At 39.2% G+C, this 23270-nt stretch overlaps 1 protein-coding gene across 1 annotated transcript in view; it reads left to right on the top strand.

Annotated features, from left to right (window-relative positions):
• The window catches only part of SCN11A (sodium voltage-gated channel alpha subunit 11), a 79899-nt gene that overhangs the window by 41627 nt on the left and 15002 nt on the right, over window positions 1–23270 (top strand). The window contains exons 16-23 of the mRNA XM_045798218.2: window positions 6655–6768; window positions 7823–7937; window positions 9913–10067; window positions 13009–13182; window positions 18543–18644; window positions 19112–19381; window positions 20066–20119; window positions 22765–22906. Of these exons, the coding sequence (XP_045654174.2) occupies window positions 6655–6768; window positions 7823–7937; window positions 9913–10067; window positions 13009–13182; window positions 18543–18644; window positions 19112–19381; window positions 20066–20119; window positions 22765–22906 (1126 nt within the window). The remainder of the gene's footprint in view (window positions 1–6654; window positions 6769–7822; window positions 7938–9912; window positions 10068–13008; window positions 13183–18542; window positions 18645–19111; window positions 19382–20065; window positions 20120–22764; window positions 22907–23270) is intronic.

Genomic DNA, 23270 nt, shown 5'->3' with positions numbered 1-23270 from the left:
CAGGTTTCCTTACTCTGGAATTGGTTCTGACAGAGGTTTTTGCTCCTGGGTTTCTGCTTTGCTAAATTGTAATTCTCTGTATCAGTCTTTCTCCCTAATTTGGGGGGCAGCAGTTTGTGCTGGACCTCACTGCTCTTACGGCTCTTCTAAGAAGAGTTATTGGTTTTCCAGTTTGTTTAGCTTTGTACATGTTGGGATGGAGTGGAGACCTCCTGGCTTCTTATATGTCAGACCAGAAACTGGAAGTTTCTGTGGGAAGTTTTTAAATTACAAATTCAATCTGTTTACTTATAGGGATTACAGGGCTATTCCTTTCTCCCTTTCTTCTTGAGTCTCCCTTTCTTCTTGAGTCTGTTTTGGCAGTTTTTATATTTCTAGGAACAGGTCCATTTTACTGAAGCTGTCTAATTTGTTGACATAAAGTTATTCATAGTATTTCTTTGGAAATCTTTTGATTTCTGCAAGGTTGATAGCAATGTTCCCTCTTTCCTGATTTTAGTAATTTGATTTTTCATTTTCTCTTGGTCAGTCCTTTTAAAGTTTTGTCAATGTTGTTGCTCTTTTAAAATAATCAGGTTTTGATTTTGTTGATCCTATTATTTTATTAATCTCTGCTCATATAATTACCGTATCCTTATTTCGGCTTGTTTTGAGTTTCATTTTCTCTTCCTCTCCTAGTGCCTTAACATGGAGGTTTAGGTTATTGATTTGAGACTTTTTTTTTATTGTAGGTATTTATAGCTATAAATTTCCCTCTACATCCAACAAATTTTTGCATATTATATTTTTATTTCCATTTATCTTAAAGTCTTTTCTAATTTCTTTTGTGATTTATTCTTTGACTTGTTGGTTATTTAAGACTGTTTTGTTTAATTTCCACCTATTTGTGAGTTCTTCAAATGTCTTTTTGTACTTCTAATTTTATTCCATCACGATCAGACAACACACTCTGTACAGTTTCAATCCATGTATATGTGTTCTGTTGTTTGGAGTTGAGGGTTCTGCAGGTATCTTTTTTTTTAAATGATTTTTTTATTATATTATGTTAGTCACCATACAGTACATCCCCGGTTTCCGATGTAAGGCTCGATGATTCATTAGTTGCGTGTAACACCCAGTGCACCATGCAATATGTGCCCTCCTTACTACCCATCACCGGTCTATCCCATTCCCCCACCCCCCTCCCCTCTGAGGCCCTCAGTTTGTTTCTCATAGTCCATAGTCTCTCATGTTTCATTCCCCCTTCTGATTACCCCCCCTTTCTTTATCCCTTTCTTCCCCTACTGATCATCCTAGTTCTTATGTTCCATAGATGAGAGAAATCATATGATAGTTGTCTTTCTCTCTGCAGGTATCTTTTAGGTATAATTGATAGATAATATTGTTCAAGCCTTCTATTTGTACCTTCTACTTAGTTGTTATATTCATTTTTGAAAACACGTTATTGAAGCCTCCAACTATTATTGTTGAATTGTCTATTTCTCCCTTCAATTCTGTCAGTTTTTGCTTCATATATTCTGTGGCTCTTATATTAGGTGCATTAATGTTTATAAATGTTATCTTTCTGATATATTGATGTTTTCGTCATTGTGAAATGTCCCTCTTTATTTCTAGTAAATTTTTTTGTTTCAAAGTCTATTTTGTCTGGGACACCTGGGTGGCTCAGTCAGTTGAGTATCCAACTCTTGATTTCGGCTCAGGTCATGATCTCTGGGTCATGAGATTGAGCCCTGTCTCAGGATCTGCATTGGGCATGGGGCCTGCTTAAGATTCCCGCCCTTGTGTGCTCTCTCTCTCTAAAAAACAAAAAACAAGAAAACTCAACATCTATTTTTTTTAAAGATTTTTATTTATTTATTCGACAGAGATAGAGACAGCCAGCAAGAGAGGGAACACAAGCAGGGGGAGTGGGAGAGGAAGAAGCAGGCTTATAGTGGAGGAGCCTGATGTGGGGCTCGATCCCATAACACTGGGATCACGCCCTGAGCCGAAGGCAGACGCTTAACCGCTGTGCCACCCAGGCGCCCCAACATCTATTTTTTCTGACATTAATATAGTCACTCCAGCTTTCTTATGGTTTCTGCTTGTATGATAGCTTCTTCCATTCTTTTGCTTTCAAACTATTTGTGTCTTTGAATCCAAAATGTATTTCCTATAGACAGTTCATATTTGGCTCTTGTTTTCTTATCCAGCCTGACAGTTTCTGCCGTTTTGTTAGATTGTTTAATAATTAATATTATTATTGATCTAGTTTTTCTATTTCTCATATTTTTTGTTTTTATGTGTTTTATGTGTTTTTATTCCTCTTTTCTTCCTTCATTGCCTTACTTTGCATTGTTTGAATATTTTCTAATGTAATGTCTTAATTCCTTTAATGTTTTTTCACAACTTTTTAAAGTTATTTTCTTATTGATTGCTCTAGGGGTTGCCACATACATCTAACTTATCAGAATTGATGTCTGGTAAGTTAACTTAATTCTAGTGAGATATAGAAACATTACTCATGTATAGCTCTATTCCCTCTCCCACATTTTTGTACTATTCTTTATTATACATATTACATCCATATATGTTAAAAACCCAACAATACATTTTTATTATCCCTTCATATATGTTTACTAATGAAGCTGAGAAAAGAAAGCAAGTATGTATTTACAGAGTTTTTTTTATTAATCTTATTTACCATTTCCAGCTCTCCTCATTTGTTTCTGTGAATTTGAGGAAACTTCAGGTATCATTTCCTTATGATGACTTTGCTTCCATTCGCCTCTTTGGTGCTGTTATTACCACGTATATTTTATTTTCATATATTACATGTCCAATAATACATTAATTTTTAACTGTTTTAGACAACTTCTTTTGAAGTCATCTATAGAGAAGAAAGGAAAATAAATATGAATTTTTCTCGTCTTTTATAATTACAGACTTACCTTTACCTGTGCTCTTTGCTCTTTTGTGTGGACTTTTATTACCATTTAGGATCATTTACTTTCAGGCTGGAGGATCTTCTTCAGTATTTTTTGTAAGGTGGGTCAGCTAGCAAAGAATTTTCTGTTTTTGTTTATGTGCTATTCTATTTCACCTTCATTTTTGAAAGATAGTTTTGCTAGATAATAAAATCATGGTTCACATTTGTTTTTTAATTTCAGCAGTCATAGTATCTCATTCCACTGCTTCCTAGTCTCCATTGTTTCTAATAAGAGGTCAACTGTTGGGGTGCCTGACTGGCTCAGTTGGTAGAGCACATGGCTTGTAATCTCAGGGTCATGAGTTCAAGCCCCATGTTGGGCACAGAGCCTACTTAAAAAAAAAAAAAGAAGTCAGCTGTTAATTTTGTTGGGATCCCCTTGTATGCAATGAACTACTTTGTTCTTGTTACTTTCAATATTTTCTCTATCTTTGGCTTTCAGCATTTTTACTATGATATATCTAGGTTTGGAGCTCTGTGTTTATCCTACTTTGAGTTTTATGAGCTTCTTGGAGGTGTAGATTAATACTTCCAGTCAAAATTGGGAAGTTTTCAGCCCTTATTCTGCTCCCCTTTCTCTTTTCTTTCTGGTTGGTATGCTTCATGGTGTTTTACATTTCTTTGAGCTTCCTTTAAGTTTTCATTCTTCCTTCTTTCCTGTGCTCTTTGGATCGCATACTCTTTCCTGATCTCTCTTCAAGTTCACTGATTCTTTCTTCTGTCAGTTCAGATATATTGTTGCTCCACTTAGTGAATTTTTCATTTCAGTTATCACACATTTCAACTCCAGAATTTTTATTAGTTTTTTAAATAACTTCTGTCTCTTCACTGATACTCTATATTTGATTATACATTGTTATCATAGTGTCCTTTATTTATTAAATATTTTTTAGTTCTTTGAACATATTTATAATGACTACTTTGCATTCTTTGTTAATTAACTCTGGCATCCAGGCCCCCTCACAGGCAGTTTATGTTGTCTGCTTTCTTTCTAAGTGTGGATCATACTTTCCTGGGTTTTCCCATGTTCTATCATTTTTGTTTAAAATCGGACATTTTAAGTAATATATTGCAGCAGATCTGGAACTGATTCCCTTTTCTCCTCTCTGGGGCTTGTTTGGTGACTTGGCTAGACTGTTCTAGTGAAGTCTATTTTCCCTCTTTCCTCTGCCTACTCTCACCACACACACACAAATGTGAAGTCTTTGGTGTCACTCCTCAGAGGACACACCCTTGGGTTTGCAGACAGTCACTGCAGGATGACAGTTATTTTAGCAGGGCTTTCTTTGACTATCTCTTTCCATGTTCTCTCTGTTAATCTGTCTGCCTTCTTCGGTATCACACCCAGATTTTGGGCTGAACTAATTGCTGGCTAATTGCTCTATTGTTTCTGACAATACCACAGGGCATTAATTCCTCCACAGTCTGATCTAATTAATTTCAGGGAGGGATATTTATAAGGCCATCTTGGAGATTTGTTCTGACCCCAGGGAGATTCTTCTTAGCTGTCTCTTTCCATGGTTCTCTGTAGTGAACTTGCTGACCTGTGGTTTAATTTGTTGTTTTTAATGAAGAAGAGGCTACCAGTCTCTTCTTATTTGCTTACCATCAAAGTCTCCATTGTTTTCAAGAATACCCTTAGACTTGAACCCTCCCCCTAACCGCCCCCCCCCACATTGTTCCACATAAAGTCAGTTCTTTTGGGGAGAGCATCAGAGTTCTTGTTTCTTATGGAATGCCTCCTGCCATAGGCAAAATTTCTTAGCTATAATCCAAGTACTTGGGGGGGGGCAGTAGCCTCTCATCTTCTCACTTCCTTCTTTCTTCATGGAACCTCTTACCTATAAACTAGCTGGGGTGAGGGTGATGAGGACCCCAGTATGCTCAAGCTGCTGAATCTGGAATAAAGTCTCTGTCCTATGAGTAGAGGCTGGATGGAAAAAGAGAGCCCAATTTCTTGGCCATATTCATGAGGAATGTAACCTCTTCAACTCAGAGTTGGAGAGGAAGAGAAAAGCTGGTGATCTACACCTCCTGCTAAGATACATATCTCTTGATTGGGGGCTGAGGGTAGAGGGAGCATCATCTTCTTGATCACAGCTGCCTAGAGAAGGGCTTCCATCAACTGAGCTGGAGGGTGGGGAAAGAGAGGGAAGCTCATGTTTCAGTTGCCATGAATTCCTGCTACTATTACTGAATTCTGAAAAAAAATTTTGAATACGAGTTTCTTCATTTGCTGTATGCCTTAGGACAATTTCCAGAGACTTTTAATAATTTTTTAAAAATATTTGTCACCACTTATGCTTATTCTTATTTCTCTGGAGATTATGTCCATGGAACTCCTTACACTGCCATCCAGAAAGCAAAGCTTTATATATCTTTTTCATTAAATCCTAAACTTATTCATTTTAATGACACTTTCAGATTATTATATTCATTTTTTTTCTGAAATAGATTCACCTCCTAGTAGTTCATTTTTAGGGCCACTTATTTTGTTTGTCTCCTCCTATATTTTGGAGTGTTAGTTTCAATTTCTCTTTAGTGAGAGGATCTGTCACTCTCTTTGTGCTGTCCAGGTTCTGTGCTGTCTTTAATAGACCCTCCTAGGGCAGCCACTACAGAACCAAGTCTCACATTGACAATTTGGGATTCTTGTCTAATAGTGATACTAGGTGTATTTCAGATCCAGTGGGTACCTTTACCCAGATTCTATTTCTGAAGCTGTACTTCCTCCTGCCTGCATAGATATGCAGCTGTGTATAATTATAATTCCAAGCATTGGCCACAACTTGTTTTGGCTTTCTCTCTTAAGTGCAAGAACTTCATCCCAGTCCAAAGTTTCAAGCCTTGAACATAGCTGTGGTTCCTTTCCTCACATGGGGTACCTTCAGTGATCATTACCTGCTACATGCTCTGAATTGTCACTACTTCATATTTCTGTTCTGTGTCTGGTTCATAGCTATATTTACTTGTTTCTCACACACGTGTGTGTGTTGTGTGTGTTTGTAATATATCAATGCATGTGTTCAAATAGGAGAAGAGTTCTTAAATTATGACCTTACAGTGTCAGAGTCACAGGAACACTCACACAGATTTTAGCATGAAACCCTCACCTAAGGCATGACTTTGCACATCTTTCTTGGATATACCTGCAGGTCATAAGACAAAATTTATTTTTTATTTTTATCTATAATACATTTTCACTTTTCTCTTTAATGCTCTTTTCTGTTTCACTAAGCCAACCTTCTGTAACCCAAAGAATAAAAAAATTATTTTCCAAATTATTCTAACATTTTTACTCATCTATTTTTATATCAGTATATCAAGTCATTATGGATTTTATTTTTACGGTATTCTGGCATTATATTATATTTTCAGAGATAACTAATTATACCACTATCACTTATTAAATAATTTATTATTTAGTCATTGAAGTGAAAAGATACAGTAAGTTTCACCTCTGAATTATTTGGTGAATTTTGTACCAAAACCATATTGTTTGATCATATGACTTCTGAGTAAGTTTCATTGCCTGTTTCCCAGAATTATTTTATGTTGAGTTTCTCCAGGAGCAGTTTTAAAAAGTAAGAAGAAAAAAAGTAATAATGTCACAATTCAAATTTGTTTTATCTCAAGTGAGATGCCCAGGAAGAATATTAATCTTACTCTGTGCTTTTTGGTGTCAGGCCTTTGAACTCCACCAGACGACCAAGAAGTCCATCAGCCCAGGAACTCAAAGTGTGGAAATTGATGTGTTCTCTGAAGATGACATATGTTTGTCAGAACAGGATCCCCAAAAGGTAATTTTCCCAGGGTGTTCCAAAAGGAACATGGAGCGTATCCATACACATTCTCCAACATAGCCACTATGGCTATCAAGATTAAAATATCAGGATTAATGCAGAGCAAACTGCCAGAATCAGATCTTAAGCAAAGGCCAGGGTTCCTTAACCTCTCCACTATGACATTTGGGGTATGATAATTCCTCCTTGTGCTGGGCTGTTCTGTCTGTTGTAGGATATTTAGCAGCATCCATGGCATCTACCCACTAGATGTCGATAGTATCCCCCAGTTGTGAAATTAAAAGTGTCTTTAGACATTGTCAGCATGTCTCCTGGAGGGCAAAATAATAAGAACCACCAAAACAATGAGTCTAGACTCATTCGGCTCTGGAGTCTAGACCTATTATTCCAGGAATTGAAAGAGCTAAAAATTAGTCTCAGTCAAATAGCCTTCACCTCATCACCCAGCCTTCTTATCTGGAGTTAGGTGGTATCAGAGATATGATTTGTAGGGAGGAAAAAGTTGAGATATTGTGTCCTTATATATCTCACCTTTTTTCAGCCAGGGGAGAGCAGTTAGAGAATTCTCTCCTAAAATCAGAGCTAGTCAGAGCATTTTATTTATTTATTTATTTTAAATTTTTTATTATGTTTTGTTAGTCACCATACAGTACATCATTAGTTTTTGACGTAGTGTTCCATGATTCATTGTTTGCATATAACACCCAGTGCTCCATGCAATATGTGCCCTCCTTAATACCCATCACTGGCCTATCCCAATCCCCCACCCCTCTCCCCTCTGAAGCCCTCAGTTTGTTTCCCAGACTCCATAGTCTCTCGTGGTTCATTACCCCTTCTGTTTACCCCCCCTTCATTCTTCCCTTCCTGCTATTTCTTAGAGCATTTTAAAAAGCACTTAGTGAGAGGGATACTTTCTAGATACACTTATACCTAGAATCCTTTGCCTAGCTAGCTTCATGCCTAAAAAGTTATACACTAAGGTATTAGGTGCTACCATTGTGAGAGTCAGTCTTAGTAAATGATTCCCCTCTTCCTTTGTTCTGTTGTCCAGAAGTGTGATACTACCAGTGTGCTCTCAGAATGTAGCACCATTGATCCACAGGATCCCTTTGGGCTCGTTCCTGAAATGGTTCCCAAAAAAGAACCGGAGAGATGTTTTCCCAAAGGTAAGTGGCAGTATTCCTGCATCCAGTTCACAGAATATTTGGATGAGATTCTCTTGTTCTTTGAAGCGCTATGATTTTGATAGATGCCTTCTTTCTACTTCTACTGGAGACAGAAGTGAAGAGAGGGCATCTATAGGTTCTCTGGGCCATTATCAGATCCAGGCAAAGGAGATTTCAGAAATTCTTGATTAAGGTGTGCTCAACTAACACAGCCTAACAATCAGAGCAGAAACTGTAGAAAACTTTCCTCTAGAAAACTTTTCCCACTGGGCCAGTATGTCTGCCACTTTCTATAGCCCCCAGTACATCTGTTGTCAAGATGTAGTTGAGGTGGTAGACCAAGGGAAGCTGACCATAAGTCCAGGGTTGAATGGAGCCCTGCCAGACCCTCAATACATCCCTCAAGATTTTTTTCTGGAAGAAGGATAATATTGTAGTTATGAGCTTTGGCTCTGAGCTCAGTTCTGGCCTCCTTATTTACTAGCTGTATGGCTTGTTCAATTTACTTAACTTCTCTATGCTTTATTTATAAAATGGCTATAATAGTATATACTGCAAAGAATTATTGTTGGTCTTAAATGAGTGAATGTGCATCACCTAGAAGAATATCTGGCTCATAATAAGCAATCAATAAATGCAGTCTTTCCTAATTCCTTGAGTGGATATAGTGGTTCCTTTCTATGTGTCTTTATTATTTCCTGTATTCATTGTGGGAAATTTATTTGTGTCTGTCTCTCTTGTGAGGTCCTTAAAAACTTAGGCACTGAATTAATCAATATTGTATCTCTAGTGTAAGAATGGAATCTTGCCCAGATTATGGGCTCAACATAGAGACTTAAATGAATGAATGAATCTAAAATTAAAATTTCTTCATAAGTTTGACACTAGATTGGTCTCAGAATGGACACCAAGAATGAGTTTCAAACTTATTCCAGGTTGTTTGACAGCCCCCAAACTGCCCACGGGGTCAGAGGTCAGGCTGGGGATAGACTACTGTTAGTTATCCTGACTTACATTTGGACTGGTGCTTGAGGTGCGTACAGGATCAGTCAACAGTGAAGTTGGAGAAGAAAGGTTGGTTTCTAGAAGAAGGGAGAAGTGGCATAAAAGACAGGAAAGAAAGCCTTTAAGGGAGATTAACCTATTGATGTTCTGAACGGTGGAAGAGGGCAGGGACAGACTGAGGAGACCTCACAGTAGCTTAGGAAGATGATGTGGAAAGGAGTGGAATGTTGTAATCACCATGAAATTAACCTCCATGGAACTTGGAGGGTGGGTGAAGGAGACAAGGTGAGAAGGGTGATGTAATTCATGCTGAAGGCTAGTGTAAATGCCTTAGCTATGTGTAAATGCCTTGACAATTGATCAGATTGTGTGGTTTGGGTTGTTCATAGAGCCTGTGCCCATCCTTACCTCATTCCCCTCAGTCCTTAGAACACTGTTTACTGTTACCAAAAGAAATTGCTGCATGACAAACAGCCATGAAGTCTCAGTGGCACACAATAATAAACATGTGTCTACATGACTCCACTCATCAAGGCTGGTTATTTCTACTGATTTTGGCTGGCTTTATTCATATGTGATAATGACTGGGAGTTGGCCAATCTGGACTGGGCTTAACTGGGCCCCTTGGCTTAACTGGGTCCCTTGGCTCTGTATCACATGTCCATTCTCCTTCTCCTGAAACCAGTGGATTGGCGCAAATATTCCTCTCTTTATGGAGATGGTGCCAGAGAGCAAGTGGCCTCTCAAGGCCAAAGCTCAGAACTGGTGTGTATGATTCTCACTCTGCTCTATTGGCTAAATCAAGTTACATGGCTGAGCCCAGATTCAGAGGTTGCAAAATGACTCCACCTCTTCAGTGGGAAGAATTGCAGAGGTAAGGGACATGCATAAAGGGAGGGGTGAAGAGTTAGGGTTATTAATGCAGTTCTTTACAGACACTAAGTATAATGCTGCTGCTCATTCTTTGCAGGCCTGGGTCACTGCTTCCCATGCTGTGCCATAGACAAGAGAAAGTCCCCCGGGCTCATTTGGTGGAACCTGCGGAAAACTTGCTACCAAATAGTGAAACACAGCTGGTTTGAGAGTTTTATTATCTTTGTGATTCTGCTGAGCAGTGGGGCACTGGTAAATTATCACAGTCTTGTGGGGACATTGGGCATCAGGTGGCTAGGCAACATTCTGACATGGGGCTGTGAATATGGGGAGGCAGAAGTGGGATCTTTGCTGCTGGTTCCCCTTGAGGGCAGGATTTTGCACAACTTCTGGAGTCCAGCTCCAACTGGGAAGTCCCAAGCCAAAGACACTTTACTTATGGGGAAGCATGGTTCAAATCAACACTTTAAAGTGGCTACTGGAGTCTGGCCCTGAACCCCATGCCTGACCCTCATTCTTGGAGAATTTCTAGACATTTTCACTCTATTCTACATGTTTCTTCCTCTAGACAGCAATATTCTTACCTCTCCTTCCTGGAAAACCATAATGCTGGTTTCCTAAAGGTAGAACATTAGGAGGAGAAGGCTACGGGGACCAGATTTGGATATAATAATTTGTCTTGGTATTGTCCATCAGTCATGGTCCCTTGAGAGGAGAGACAAACAGATACTGCTTTATTCACATAGCAGCTCCTTCCAGATCGAGGTGTAGTGGTCCCAGTAAGGTTTGGAAATAACTAAATCCATGCCTCCAATAGCATGTAGTCATAAACTCCTTCCTGCTCTCTCTCCTCACCTTTTGGTCTTTCTTGCCTCCCTTACTTGAGTAATAGCATCTTCTCTCTTATCACCTACATGTTTCTCTCTTTTTCTCTCCCCCTTCTATTTTATATTTTCCCTTAAAATGGCCATAATATAGAACCAAACTCTCTTACTATTTGTTGTGTAAGTGAATGGAGTCTTAGGTTCCCCCTTATCGATTTAGAATCACAGAACGTTTCATAGTAAGTCACTAGCAATTAGAAGAGACATGGAAATGTCTTGCTTCTTCACCATTGCCGTCCTGGTTAGTGCTTTACACTTATGTGATCTCTGGGTGAAAGGAGATGAGCACACATTGGGGCCCACCAGAGCCTATGATCAGCACACATCTCCATTTATCTACTTACTACAGTGTAAATTATTTCTCAAGCTAAAGAACAGTAAATTTTTCTAAACCATGCCAGAGAACTCTCTTAATTATTTTTATTGCTTATCCTTGGTCTAGGATTCCTTGTAGCCTTCTGGTGCTCACATTTGCACTGGCTCTTTACTCTTATTCAAGTAATAGGGTTCTTTAATTTATTTCACAAATGATAATTGGTATCTACCAAGCCCTGTGTTTGTAAGTGGGAAAGCATGGTGTTGTCAGAAGGTCAAGGACATATGATACCATCCTCCTAGTTCTCATCTGCCTTCTGATGAGGCAAGTGTAGGTTGGGCAGAGCAAGACTGAACACACAATGCAGAGGGTTCTAGGAGAAGGACTCAGGTCCTGTTTCACTTTACATATTTGTAGACAAATGGAGACAAGAAACATCTAGTCCCTTGCCACTGCCTGTGGTATATGGATCAGCAGTCTCAGTATCACTTGGAAACTTGTTAGAAATGCAGTCTTGGGCCCACCGCAGACCCGCTAAATCAGAACCTAAGTGCTTTGGGACTCATTAGAGTTTGGGAAGCTCTTGTCTGAGCAACTGGGTAATATTGGGAGCTTTCTGGACAAGGAAATGGCCTCATTATAATGTGGGAGGCTCCAAAGTTCAGTTGCTGATATTGACCTATTCTTTGATTGAGCAAAGTCTGATCTGCTGAGCCAGGTTGTTGCTCAGCTTCCAAAATGAGAGAGGAAATGAGCTTCCAATACTATTCAGATTTGTCTCTCTTCAGGAGGCACAAAGACAAGTCCCTGACTTCCAGGAGCATGGAGTCTAGTATGGAAGACAGATGGGGTCCAAGCAGTTATAGACCAAGGCCACAGTGACACTCAGAGAAGCAGTGGATGACATGGGGCCATGCAGAACAGTCACCTAATTGTCTTGGTGAAAGAAGGACAGTTTCCAAAGAAAATATCAAACGAAATGAGACTTTAACAATGATGAGGAGCCAGCAGAGGACAGGAAGCCCACTTAGGAGTTGGAAGTCAAACTGTTTTATTCTTTTGCATTCTTTTTCCCCAGGACCATGGGACTATGAGATTACCTTAGTACCCAACAGCAGGACCAATTTTTTTCTTACCTTCAGTGTTTGCCCAAATGTCATGACAGGTTAAGTACCAGGGAGACTTATCTTCTTTTTTTCATTCTCAGTAACTTTATAAAGGCCAAAAGGACTGCTTCTACCCTAGTTATATAGACCCCAGAGAATCACATACACATTTCAGTTGAGGGGGATGTTTGGATGTAGAATGAAAAAGGGTCTCTCCAGAGGCTAGGACGTCTCACTTTCATGATCACACTCAACAAATGTTTAATATTCAGGGTAATTTACACTGGAAGCTCTAGCTCAGAGCTTCCCAAACTTTTGCATGTCTTGGTACACAAAAAATGGGCACATACATTGGGAGCACTGGGGTAAGTCATAAGGCTGTTTGTTGTAGATCGTTGGCCTCAGAGTTGGCAAAATATATAGTGTAGACTAAGGTGTTTGGAACTAAGGTGTTACGAGCAATGGAGAGCCTCTATATAGAGCCACTAAGGTAACTAGGAGGATGAAAGGGATGGAGTATGCCATTGGGTGGTTCTGGAAAAGTTGGCAAGATATTGTTAGCAAGAGTTGAAAGGATCAGGAAGACCAGGAAATTGTGTGGTGATCTGTTAGGAAAATATTTTCATATTTCAGGGATCAGTGATGAGAGCCTAGGGAGCTATTGTGGCAATAGGAGTCTAGAAATAGAATTTTCCTTCTTCCAGTTTTATTTACTCAAGGAATTTATTCCACTGGGAAATTTCATTCTTAATACCTTTTGAGCAAAACCTTGTCACCAAAAGAGATTCTAGTTTATTCAAATAAGGAAGAAAAATTAAAAAGTAAGGTCAGCGAGTAGTTCTAAGCAAATATTCAACCTGGCCTATGGCTATGCTTTATCATTTCAGGTATTTGAAGATGTTCACCTTGAGGAACGACCCAATATCCAAGCATTACTAAATTGTACTGACCATATTTTCACATACATTTTTATCCTGGAGATGGGTCTAAAATGGGTGGCCTTTGGATTTGGGAAGTATTTCACCAGTGTCTGGTGCTGGCTTGATTTCGTCATTGTGATTGTAAGTTTACCATCTCTGTGTTCCATGCAGCAGGGGTTGGGGTAGGGGAGGGGAAGATACCATAAGGAAGCTGCTTTTCCTGTGTGCCTTATTTGGGTACCCCTCCAAAATATTTTTCTTCACAGTACTTGTAAGTAGTTGTCATTTATCCATCAGCAGTCCTGTTTGTCCTGGATCTTATTCCTCACACTGCGCTTCATATTCTCACTACACCAGTACTTTCCATGATGGCACTCATCCACTTCTCTCCATAAGCACTGCTTATGTCTGATGTATACATAGAATAACTTTGAGTGTCCCACCCTTCTTCCAACTTTCTATTTTCTCTCAAAACTTCTCAAAGCAGGTGAGCAGCCAACAGACTAGGCTGGTCTCCATCTTAACTGCCAAGTAACATAAGAGGATTATTCTCATACATTCTTTCATTTAATCTGCACAACAATGTTCTGAGTTAAGCAGAGTCATACATTACCTACCACATTACAGATAAGGAAACTTGAAGCTCAGATGGTCAGCAACTTGTTTCAGATGAAACTGGAATTCACACCTTGGTCTGTGTTATGCTAAGGCTAATAATAATACATCACATTTATCGAGTGCTTTCTCTATGCCAGGTACTCTGCCATATGCTTCATAAGCATTCTTTCTTTTAGTTATCACAACCACTCCATATGGTAGGTACTATTATTTTTTCATATACACAAGGAGAAACTAAGTAATAGAGAGGTTAAGAAACATGTCAAAAATTGGCCTGCTAGAAGTGTTGGAGATGAAACTTGAACCCAGTAAGCCTTACTCCGAAGTCCTTGATTTTAACATCTATATTCTTTCTATCATGTGCTATTAGTTAGACTTTGTCCCTGCTATTTAAAGAAGTAGACACGACAAATGCATAAGCATAAGCCATGTGGTCAACATAGCAACTGGAGAACCATAATGTTGTTAATGTTGTTGTTGGATACAAGTAGGCATGTGGTTCAGGAATTTTATTTTTTATTTTTTTTTTCTCTCTCTCTTCTTTTATTTATTTATTTTTTTTTAATAATGATTTTTTATTATATTATGTTAGTCACCATACAGTACATCCCCGGTTTTCGATGTAAGGCTCGATGATTCATTAGTTGTGTATAACACCCAGTGCACCATGCAATATGTGCCCTCCTTACTACCCATCACCGGTCTATCCCATTCCCCCACCCCCCTCCCCTCTGTAGCCCTCAGTTTGTTTCTCATAGTCCATAGTCTCTCATGTTTCATTCCCCCTTCTGATTACCCCCCCTTTCTTTATCCCTTTCTTCCCCTACTGATCATTCTAGTTCTTATGTTCCATAGATGAGAGAAATCATATGATAGTTGTCTTTCTCTGCTTGACTTATTTCACTAAGCATTAAAAAAGCATCAGTAACATGGGAGCTCCAACAGCAATAATAAAAAGGAATAAAAATATCCACATGTCTGTAAACCCTATCAGTTTCCAAGGTGATTTCACCCATTATCTTATAGTATAGTGAAGAACCCATAAGACAGTGGACAGATGATTGGTATCTCCATTCTAGGGACCTGTGGTCTACTGACCTAAACTCAGGAAACTGATCCTAAAGTTATCTTGTCTGTTCTCTTTCTGTGTAACCTTAGGCAAAGTACTTCCCCCTTTTGAGTAAGTCTTCACCTTAATAAAAATGAGAGTATAGACTACAAATTGCCCAAATTAGACCAGATACAAATAGAAAACATAAATCTAACAATAACCATTTAAAATATCAAAACAGTAGTTCAACTCCACACTGTCAAAAAAGGGCACCAGGTGCAGATGGTTTTACAGGCAAGTTTTACCAAACTTGCAAGGAATAGTGCTATATACTGAAATGTTTGCATCCCCTAAAATTCATATGTTGAAGCCTAACCACCGATGTGTTCGTATTTGGAGGTGGTACCTTTGGGAGGTGATTAGGTTATGAGGGCAGTGCCCTCATGAATGGGGCTAGTGATGTTATAAAAGAGACCCCACAGAGCTTCCTCACCCCTTCTGCCATGTGAAGACATAGGGAGAAGAAAACTATCTATGAGCCAGGATGTGCTCTCTCACAAGACACTGAATCTGCTGGCACCTTGATCTTAGACTACCTAGACTCTAGACTGTGAGAAGTAAATTTCTGTTATTTACAAGCAGCCCAGGCTTTGATATTCTGTTTTTGCAGGCTGAACTAAGATAAATAGTTAACCCCAACCTTATTCAAATTGTTACAAAGAATTAAAAAAGAGGAAGCTTGCAGACTTTCTTGGATGAGATAAGTATAATCTTGGTAACAAAATGAATGGAACAAAGATGAGTAGAACAAGAAAAGAAATAATCTTGTAAATATTTATTTTTATAAATCCCAAAGTACTTGATAAGTATGGTCTACTATTACTATTATTGGCGTTAGTATCATATAGACCAAGTTGTGAATCCCAGTTCCACCTGAAACAAGTTGCCAATCCTCTGAGCTTCAACTTTCTTTGTCTGAAACATGGTAAGTGATATATAATGCTACTTAATTCAGAACATTATTGTGCAGATTAAATAAGAGAAAGTATGTAAATAAACCTTTTTAAATTAAAAAAAAAATTTAGAGACAGCGTGCAAGTGGGGGGCGGGGGAGGGACAGAGGGAGAGGGAGATAGAGAATCCTAGCAGACTCCACACTCAGCACAGAGCCCATCATGGGTCTTGATCTTACAACCCAGGGATCATGACCTGAGCCAAAGTCAAGAGTCAGATGCTCAACTGACTGAGCCACCCAGGCACTCCGTGAATAATCCTTTTATGTTGCTCATTAATCAACATTATATAAAATGACCTTTATAGTTTTGAAGTAGAAAATATAAACACGTCCACAAAAAATATATATCTAAATTCAACTATATCAAAATGTAAAACTTTTGGGTTTTTTTCAATAGAACTGTAATTATAAAGACAGGCTAGAGCCTGGAGACAGTGCTTGCCATATGCATAACAGAAAATTATTATCCATAGTATATAAAGACTCTCTACAGATCAACAAGAAAAAGACAATTTAATGTAAGAATGGGAGAAGGATGCAAACAGGTAATTCACATAAGGAACACAAATTACAAATAAATATATGAAGAAATACACACTAGCTTTTTCACCAGTTAGCATAGATGCGCATATTGAAATAAGAGACTTTGTATTATTTGTCAGACTGACAAAAATTTTAAAGTTGGATAATCTCTAATATTGAGAAGGATATAAGAAAATGGAATTTCTAATCACTAACAATTTAATTGGTAATGGTTATTTTAGGGAAAATTTTGCACATTAAGTAAAATTACAAATGTGCCCAATTTATTATCCAGAAATACTATTTCTAGTTATACATCTATGGAAAACTCTTGTGTATGTATGCAAGAAAAATGCACACACCTGTCCAGTTTGTTGTTCATAATAGCAAAGAATTGGAAATAACACCAAGGGGGAATGGATCCATAAAATATGAATATTTTTATCCTGTAATATTTTATAACAGTTAAAAGGAACAAACCACAAGAATATGTATATCAAAATGGTGAATGTCCTAACAGTACAGAGTAATAAATGCAAGTTAGATAGAAAAAAAGATAGAACCAGCAGAAGAGTTCCCACCTTAAGAGTACTATAGAGTGGGAAATAATGTGAGCATTTTTATGTCTACATGTCTCATCAATGCTTCCCAATTTGGTGGAATAGACTAAGGATAACCTTATCAGGTGAAAAGGTGTACAGTGTCCCTCTAGAGACCCTTCTTCCCCACCTGCGATAACAGTTATTTGGTAAAGTCAGAAGAACTGCTGAACTGTGCCATCCTTTTCCCTCTGGCTAGGAACAAGGAAATATTTGTGGAAAATCTGCTGAAATAACTTTCCCAACAGGCAGTGCTATTACAAACAAGAGAACAAACAAAATGCCTATTTTAGAAAACCTTTATAAAGAGTTTATTTATTTATTTAACAGAGAGAGAGAGAAAGAGAGCATAAGCAGGCGGAGGGGCAGGCACAGGGAGAGGGAGAAGCAGGTTCCCCGCTGAACAGAGAGCCCAATGTGGGGCTCGATCCCAAGACCCTGGGATCATGACCTGAGCCAAAGGCAGACACTAAACTGACTGAGCCACCCAGGCACCCCTGGAAAACCTTTATAAATAAAAGCATTTTGAATTGATGGTGATATAAAAAAAAGTGATTTACACATTTTAAAATTTTTTCATTCTGCCATATTAACTCACTTAATTTCTCTCAATTTGCTAGTATTTTACTACTACAATGAGATTGGTAGGGGACTGATTTTAGATAATCATGAACTCTGATATCAGCATAGTCAGTCATATGATAATTCACTTCCTGTCCTGCTGAGCAGCCCTTCTTTCAAGTTCAACCTCTGAAGGCTCTGCATTATCAGTAAGAATGAGTAGAATCTGTGAATAGTGGTCTTCAATTTAAGCTCATTATAGTTGTTTCAATTTAGTGTGTTTGCAGAACTTTCCACTCCTTAGTTCTGACCCATTGGGAAGAAGTATGTTGGGAGAGAAAATTGGATTTAATTCCTCCAAAAGGAGGCATCTGAGTGAGGGGAAATATTCGCAAACAGTTTATTATTTTCTTGTAATTTTTTATTATATCATTTTAAACTTAAAGAAAAGTTGCAAGAAATAGTGTAAAGAACCCCTTATACTCTTTCCCCAGGTTCACGAATTATTAACATTTCACCCCATCTGCTTTGTCATTTTCTCTCCATTTTTCATTCTAAATTGCTTGAGATTAGGTTGCAGGCACCACACCTCTTTACCCCTAAACATTCCAGTGTGTATTTCCTAAGAAAAAGGTTATTGTCTCGCAGTTACAGCACAATTATCAAAGTTAGGAAATTTAACATGACTCAATAGCAAACCCCATATCCATTTTCAAATTTTGTCAATTGTTTCAACAAGGTCCTTTATGGATAATTCTTTCTATCCATCCACCTTGGCTCCCCTCACTTCCCTGCAAGCCAGGATCCAATTCAGGACCCCAAATGACACAACATCGTTATGTCCCTTTGGTTTCCTTTAACTCACAACAATTTCTCAGCCTTTCTTTGTCTTTCATTAAATAAATAATGTAAATGCATTGTCCTCACCTGTATGGGCTGTAGCTTTGGCAAGCAAGGAGAAAAATAGCCTCTTCACTTGCCCTCCCACTTCCAGGGAGAGCTGACTGCTTTCTGTTTCTGGATAATCCGCTGAAGACACCGTGTGTCTGCCTCTCAGAATGAGGGCTGCCAGTCCCTGACTTGCTTCCCTGGAAACCAAGTCAGGTACACTACCTGTGGCTTCTCTTCCCACCAGGTCTCTGTGACCAGTCTCATTGACTTAAAGAGCTTGAAGTCCTTCCGGACCCTAAGAGCCCTGAGGCCCCTACGAGCATTGTCCCAGTTCGAAGGAATGAAGGTACGTTCTTCAGATAGATGGGAGGAAGGTCAGGGAGAGGTGGAAGAGCCAACTGCTCTTCTTGGGCTGGGCTTCCATTAAATTGCCAAGCTTTTCCTGGGCTCCTTCCCATCCAGTCCACTGCTTAGAATTTGAGAGATGGAGGAAAATTTAAGATATAGCATCCATTCTGTGGTAGCCAAGATGGACTCTGGTTTCCTTTCAATCCTAGGGCAGGTGTCCCATAAGCCTGTAACACTGTCATCAAAGGACACTTCTCAAGTGATCCTCAGTGATAAAGAAAGACCCTTTATGTATGGAGCTGAGAGCAGGGCTTGTCATAGGATACAGGGTTGGGGGAGTTGGAGGTAGAAAGTAAAGACAGAGCTCCAAGAAGTCCAGTCCCACATATCAGGCCCATCCTGAGATCCACAGCTTGGTGAATCCCATGCATCTGTTATGTTTTTCTTCTGTTTTTTTTTTTTAAGGTTGTAGTCAATGCTCTCATAGGTGCCATACCTGCCATTCTGAATGTTTTGCTTGTCTGCCTCATTTTCTGGCTGATATTTTGTATCCTGGGAGTAAACTTCTTTTCTGGAAATTTTGGAAGATGCATTAATAGAACAGATATAAACTCAGTTATAAATTACAACACTGTTGCAAGCAAAACTCAATGTGAAAGTGGAAATTTATCTTGGGTCATCCTTCCAGTCAACTTTGACAATGTGGGAATGGCTTACCTTGCCCTGCTGCAAGTGGTAAGTACTGTTGGTATGTTTTTCACTGTGAGGAGAGAAACCTTAAAAGAAGCATAAATCATTTCTCAGTTTAATAAAAATACATTGACTCCATTGAGATAGTAGAATCAGATCCCAATTTCCCAAGTGGAAGCCGATGCCCTCTGGAATTGTTCCCCATTGAGCATCTCCAACTTTACTGTCTACTAAGCCTCAACCTCCAAGCAATGCTCCTTTACATCTCACCCTGTCCTATATGGTTCCTTACTCTCCAGAGCTCCAGCCAAAGAGGACTGGAGCCTCAGATGCAAAGCCACACCATTAGTAGCAGTTCTCTGTTGGAAGTCAGTCCCCTGGTCAAACCACAGTTGCCAGGTCTTAGGCAGACAGTGCAAACATGTGGCATCAGGAAAGCCTCAGCCAGGCTCTTTCCAGCAATTGTTACACAGCCTCTCTAGAAAATTTTAAAGCAGAAATTCCTTTAAAAAAATACTTTTTATCTTGTACAAATGAAGAAGAAAAAAACCCAAGATACCCATTTTTTAGTTCCCTTCTACTGTTCTTTTATCTGGACATTCTGTCCTGGACATTCGGTCCTATCCATCTATATATATCTGCCCAGCGGGCCTTGCTTGCTGTTGTATGGCACTTGTCTGTTGATAGCAAGTCTATAATTATGTTCATGTTTATTTGCTTTTGTTACAGGCAACATTTAAGGGCTGGATGGATATTATGTATGCAGCTGTCGATTCCAGAGGGGTGAGCTTTTGTTCTACCATGTTCTAGAGTGCTACGGTCAAATCAGGGATATCATGACTGCTCACACAGTCTAGAACTTCCCACATCATAGTTCCACCAGCAAGCGTTCTGTGCCTTGTTTTCCTTGGGACAATGACTATGACATAGGGGTAAAAGAGGTTCTTATTCATCCTGCCATGAGTATTGCATCCCATCTTGCTCCAAAGTCCAGTCCTGTTTCTCCATAGCGACCAGGGAGAAACCTCTCATGGAGGAGATGGAGCCAGAAACAATAGAATCACAGAATGCCTTGATTTTCCTCTCTGGCTTCTTTTTCAACTGGGTATTCAGGCAGAAACCAAATTTGGAACTGTTGGAAAACCTTACAGCTAGACTAGGGTCTGATAAGAGAGACCTTCTCATGGTTCATTTCCATGTTCTAGTTGGGAAAATTGAGAATTGGAAAGGAAGAGTGCTGCCCAAAGCCATGGAGTAAGCACATGGTTGAATCAAGAATGGAATCAGCATTGTTTATTTTTTCCTGTAATCACACACGTGTTGTTTCTCTGAGAATCTGCAGAGTTGATACCTGACACATAGTAGGTGTGTGAGCTGGTAGTGGCAGTGGAGGTGGTATGAGAAGTGGGTTATTTTTTTTTTTTAAATGTAGGGTCCATGCCCAGTGTGGAGTTCAACATGGGGCTTGAACTCATGACCCTGAGATCGAGACCTGAGCTGAGATCAAGAGTCAGATGTTTGACTGAGCCACTCATGCATGCCAAGAAATGTTATAGTAGTAGTAATGGAGGCAATTTATAACTAAGACAGTATTTTAAAATATTAACGTGCTTTTTTTTTTTTTTTTGGTCTTTTGAATACATGACCTTCACCTTAGTTTAACTTAGGCATCCATGTGCCTTGAGGTGGAGATGGGAGATGGGGAGGAAATCTTATGCAGATGTATGTAGGAAGAGGTGTGTGACTTACATGTTCTCAGAATGAATGATAGGTGAGTGGAGGTGTATGGTGGGATGCCCATCCTGATGCTGGTCCTAGGACATTATAGCTCGTGTGTATGTACTGGCTTCTAGCATGATGATGCCCTTGTCTGTGTAATCACAGAGAATCTTGCTGGTCTCAAATATTGGTGAAACCATGGGCCTTTCTTCCCACTCAATTCCTCCTGGCCTCAAACACTGACTCTCTGCCATGTCCTCTACATGGTCCCCTGGCCCAGCAGTCTACTCCCATCTCTTGCCAAAAGCCCATCATGGCAGGCCTTGGACATCAACTCCATGTCCAAGCCTCATGAAAACTGAAAAATTTGAGAGACTTTCTCTAATTATGCTACTCTAGCCTCTTAAGTCATCCTGCCTGTGCAGTGTATCCCAGGCCTTCCCAGCAGCAGCTTTCTCTTAGAAAAATACAGAATTTGAGCAAGAATATCCTCTTTATATCCCCATGTTACCTTCAATTTACTGAATCCCAAGTCCCTTCTCCAAACCCAAAGAGGGTGAATCAGGACACACATCTCATGGCTCTGATGTTCTCTGTCTCTCTTTTTCTGACAATTCCCTAGGTACAAGAGGGGTGATCTTTTGTCTTTCTTCTTCCTATCTGAATCTCTCTTTGCAGGATAGTTAGTCTGCTATATAATCCTATTTTAAATGTCAGATGCTGACAGTAATTCTTTCTTTTCACTGTATTGTTTCTGTACTAATGCCTACCCCTAGTTCGAACAAATGGACATCTCAATCCAACTGGTACTAAGGTCATGTACTCTTCAAGGCAAAAGAAAAATATTTTCAAATATTACCTTCATTACATTAGTCTGTATGGTGGGTGTTGAATAACAAATATCATAAAAACATTCAACAGGTGATAGAGCTATCAACACTCATAGCTATATCTTTGAATGTGATCTGGAGAAAGAAAAAAATTGTCCTGCCACCTATGCCCAAACTGCATAAGGCCAATGACAATGTGAAGAACTTGGATGAAAGGGATTTTGTATGCTTTCGGTCATACTCTGAGTTGGGGGAACTTGGTTGTAGTCCATTTTTGTGTCTGTTCTATAGCTTGACTATTCATTCATCCATCCATCCATACATACATCCAAACATTCATTCAATGTGTATTAAGAATCTACATGTCACAAAGTATACTAGGCCCTAGGAATTCAAGAGTGACAGGACACAACCACAGACTAAATACAAGAGTGGGCTCTAATATGAAGGATGTTATCATTCCTCAAGAGCTGGTAGTCAGTCACCTGTGCCTGATGGGACTATGCCCCTTCTACAGTGGCCTCCTCTCCAGTCTGGCTCCCTCTAGTTATGTGTCCATATACACATCCTAGACACCCTCTCAAAGGACACATGTGATCACATCATTTCTCTCTCTTACAACCCTTTCATGGTTCTCCATTGCTTAGAAGAAAAAACGTAACCCTCTTGTCACATCCCCTCCCCATTGCATGGTACCAGTCAAGCTCCTCTAGGGGAAACTGAAAGTGGGTTTCCCTGGAGAGGCCATGGCTGTTCAAGGGCCTGAATAGTTAATGTTACTGCTGAGAAACACTTTGGACTTCTAGATAAGGCAGTTAAGATGGCTTATAATTTTCTCCAGTAATTGTTTTCTTTTCTTGTTTAAAAAATCCCTAACAGAAAGAACTACAGCCCGGGTTTGAGGAACAACCAGTGAACTACCTTTTCTTCGTGGCTTTTATCATCTTTGGTTCATTCTTTACTCTGAATCTTTTTATTGGTGTTATTATTGACAACTTCAACCAACAGCAGAAAAAGATAAGTATGGGAGTTGTCCTGATTTGGTATTTTCACCTCTCTTTTCCAAAGGCTTGGATGGAACACAGTTCTAATCTAGATTGTTGTGCAAAGTAACCTTTATCATCTGCATGGGAACAAAGCCACCTGGAGAAGATTCTTGAAGACATGGCTGAAAAGAGACTGAGCACAGCTGGGTTTTATTAAATCATTGTTTTTACTTTTTATTCTACCCTCTTTAAATGGAGGGCATTGTTAAACCCCAACAGAAAAACAAGTACCAGTATTAGTATTTATGACACTGTAGTCATACTTAAGTAACCTTTCAAGTGTACCTTGTTATCCAGGATAAAAAGAAAAACTCTCCTCTTCCAGCAAACTTGTGTCCT

The sequence above is a fragment of the Ursus americanus genome, chromosome 20 (genome assembly GCF_024610735.1).
Source record: "Ursus americanus isolate L20-20 chromosome 20, mUrsAme1.1.p, whole genome shotgun sequence".
NCBI lineage: Eukaryota > Metazoa > Chordata > Mammalia > Carnivora > Ursidae > Ursus > Ursus americanus.
This window is presented reverse-complemented; position numbering and strand designations above follow the sequence as displayed.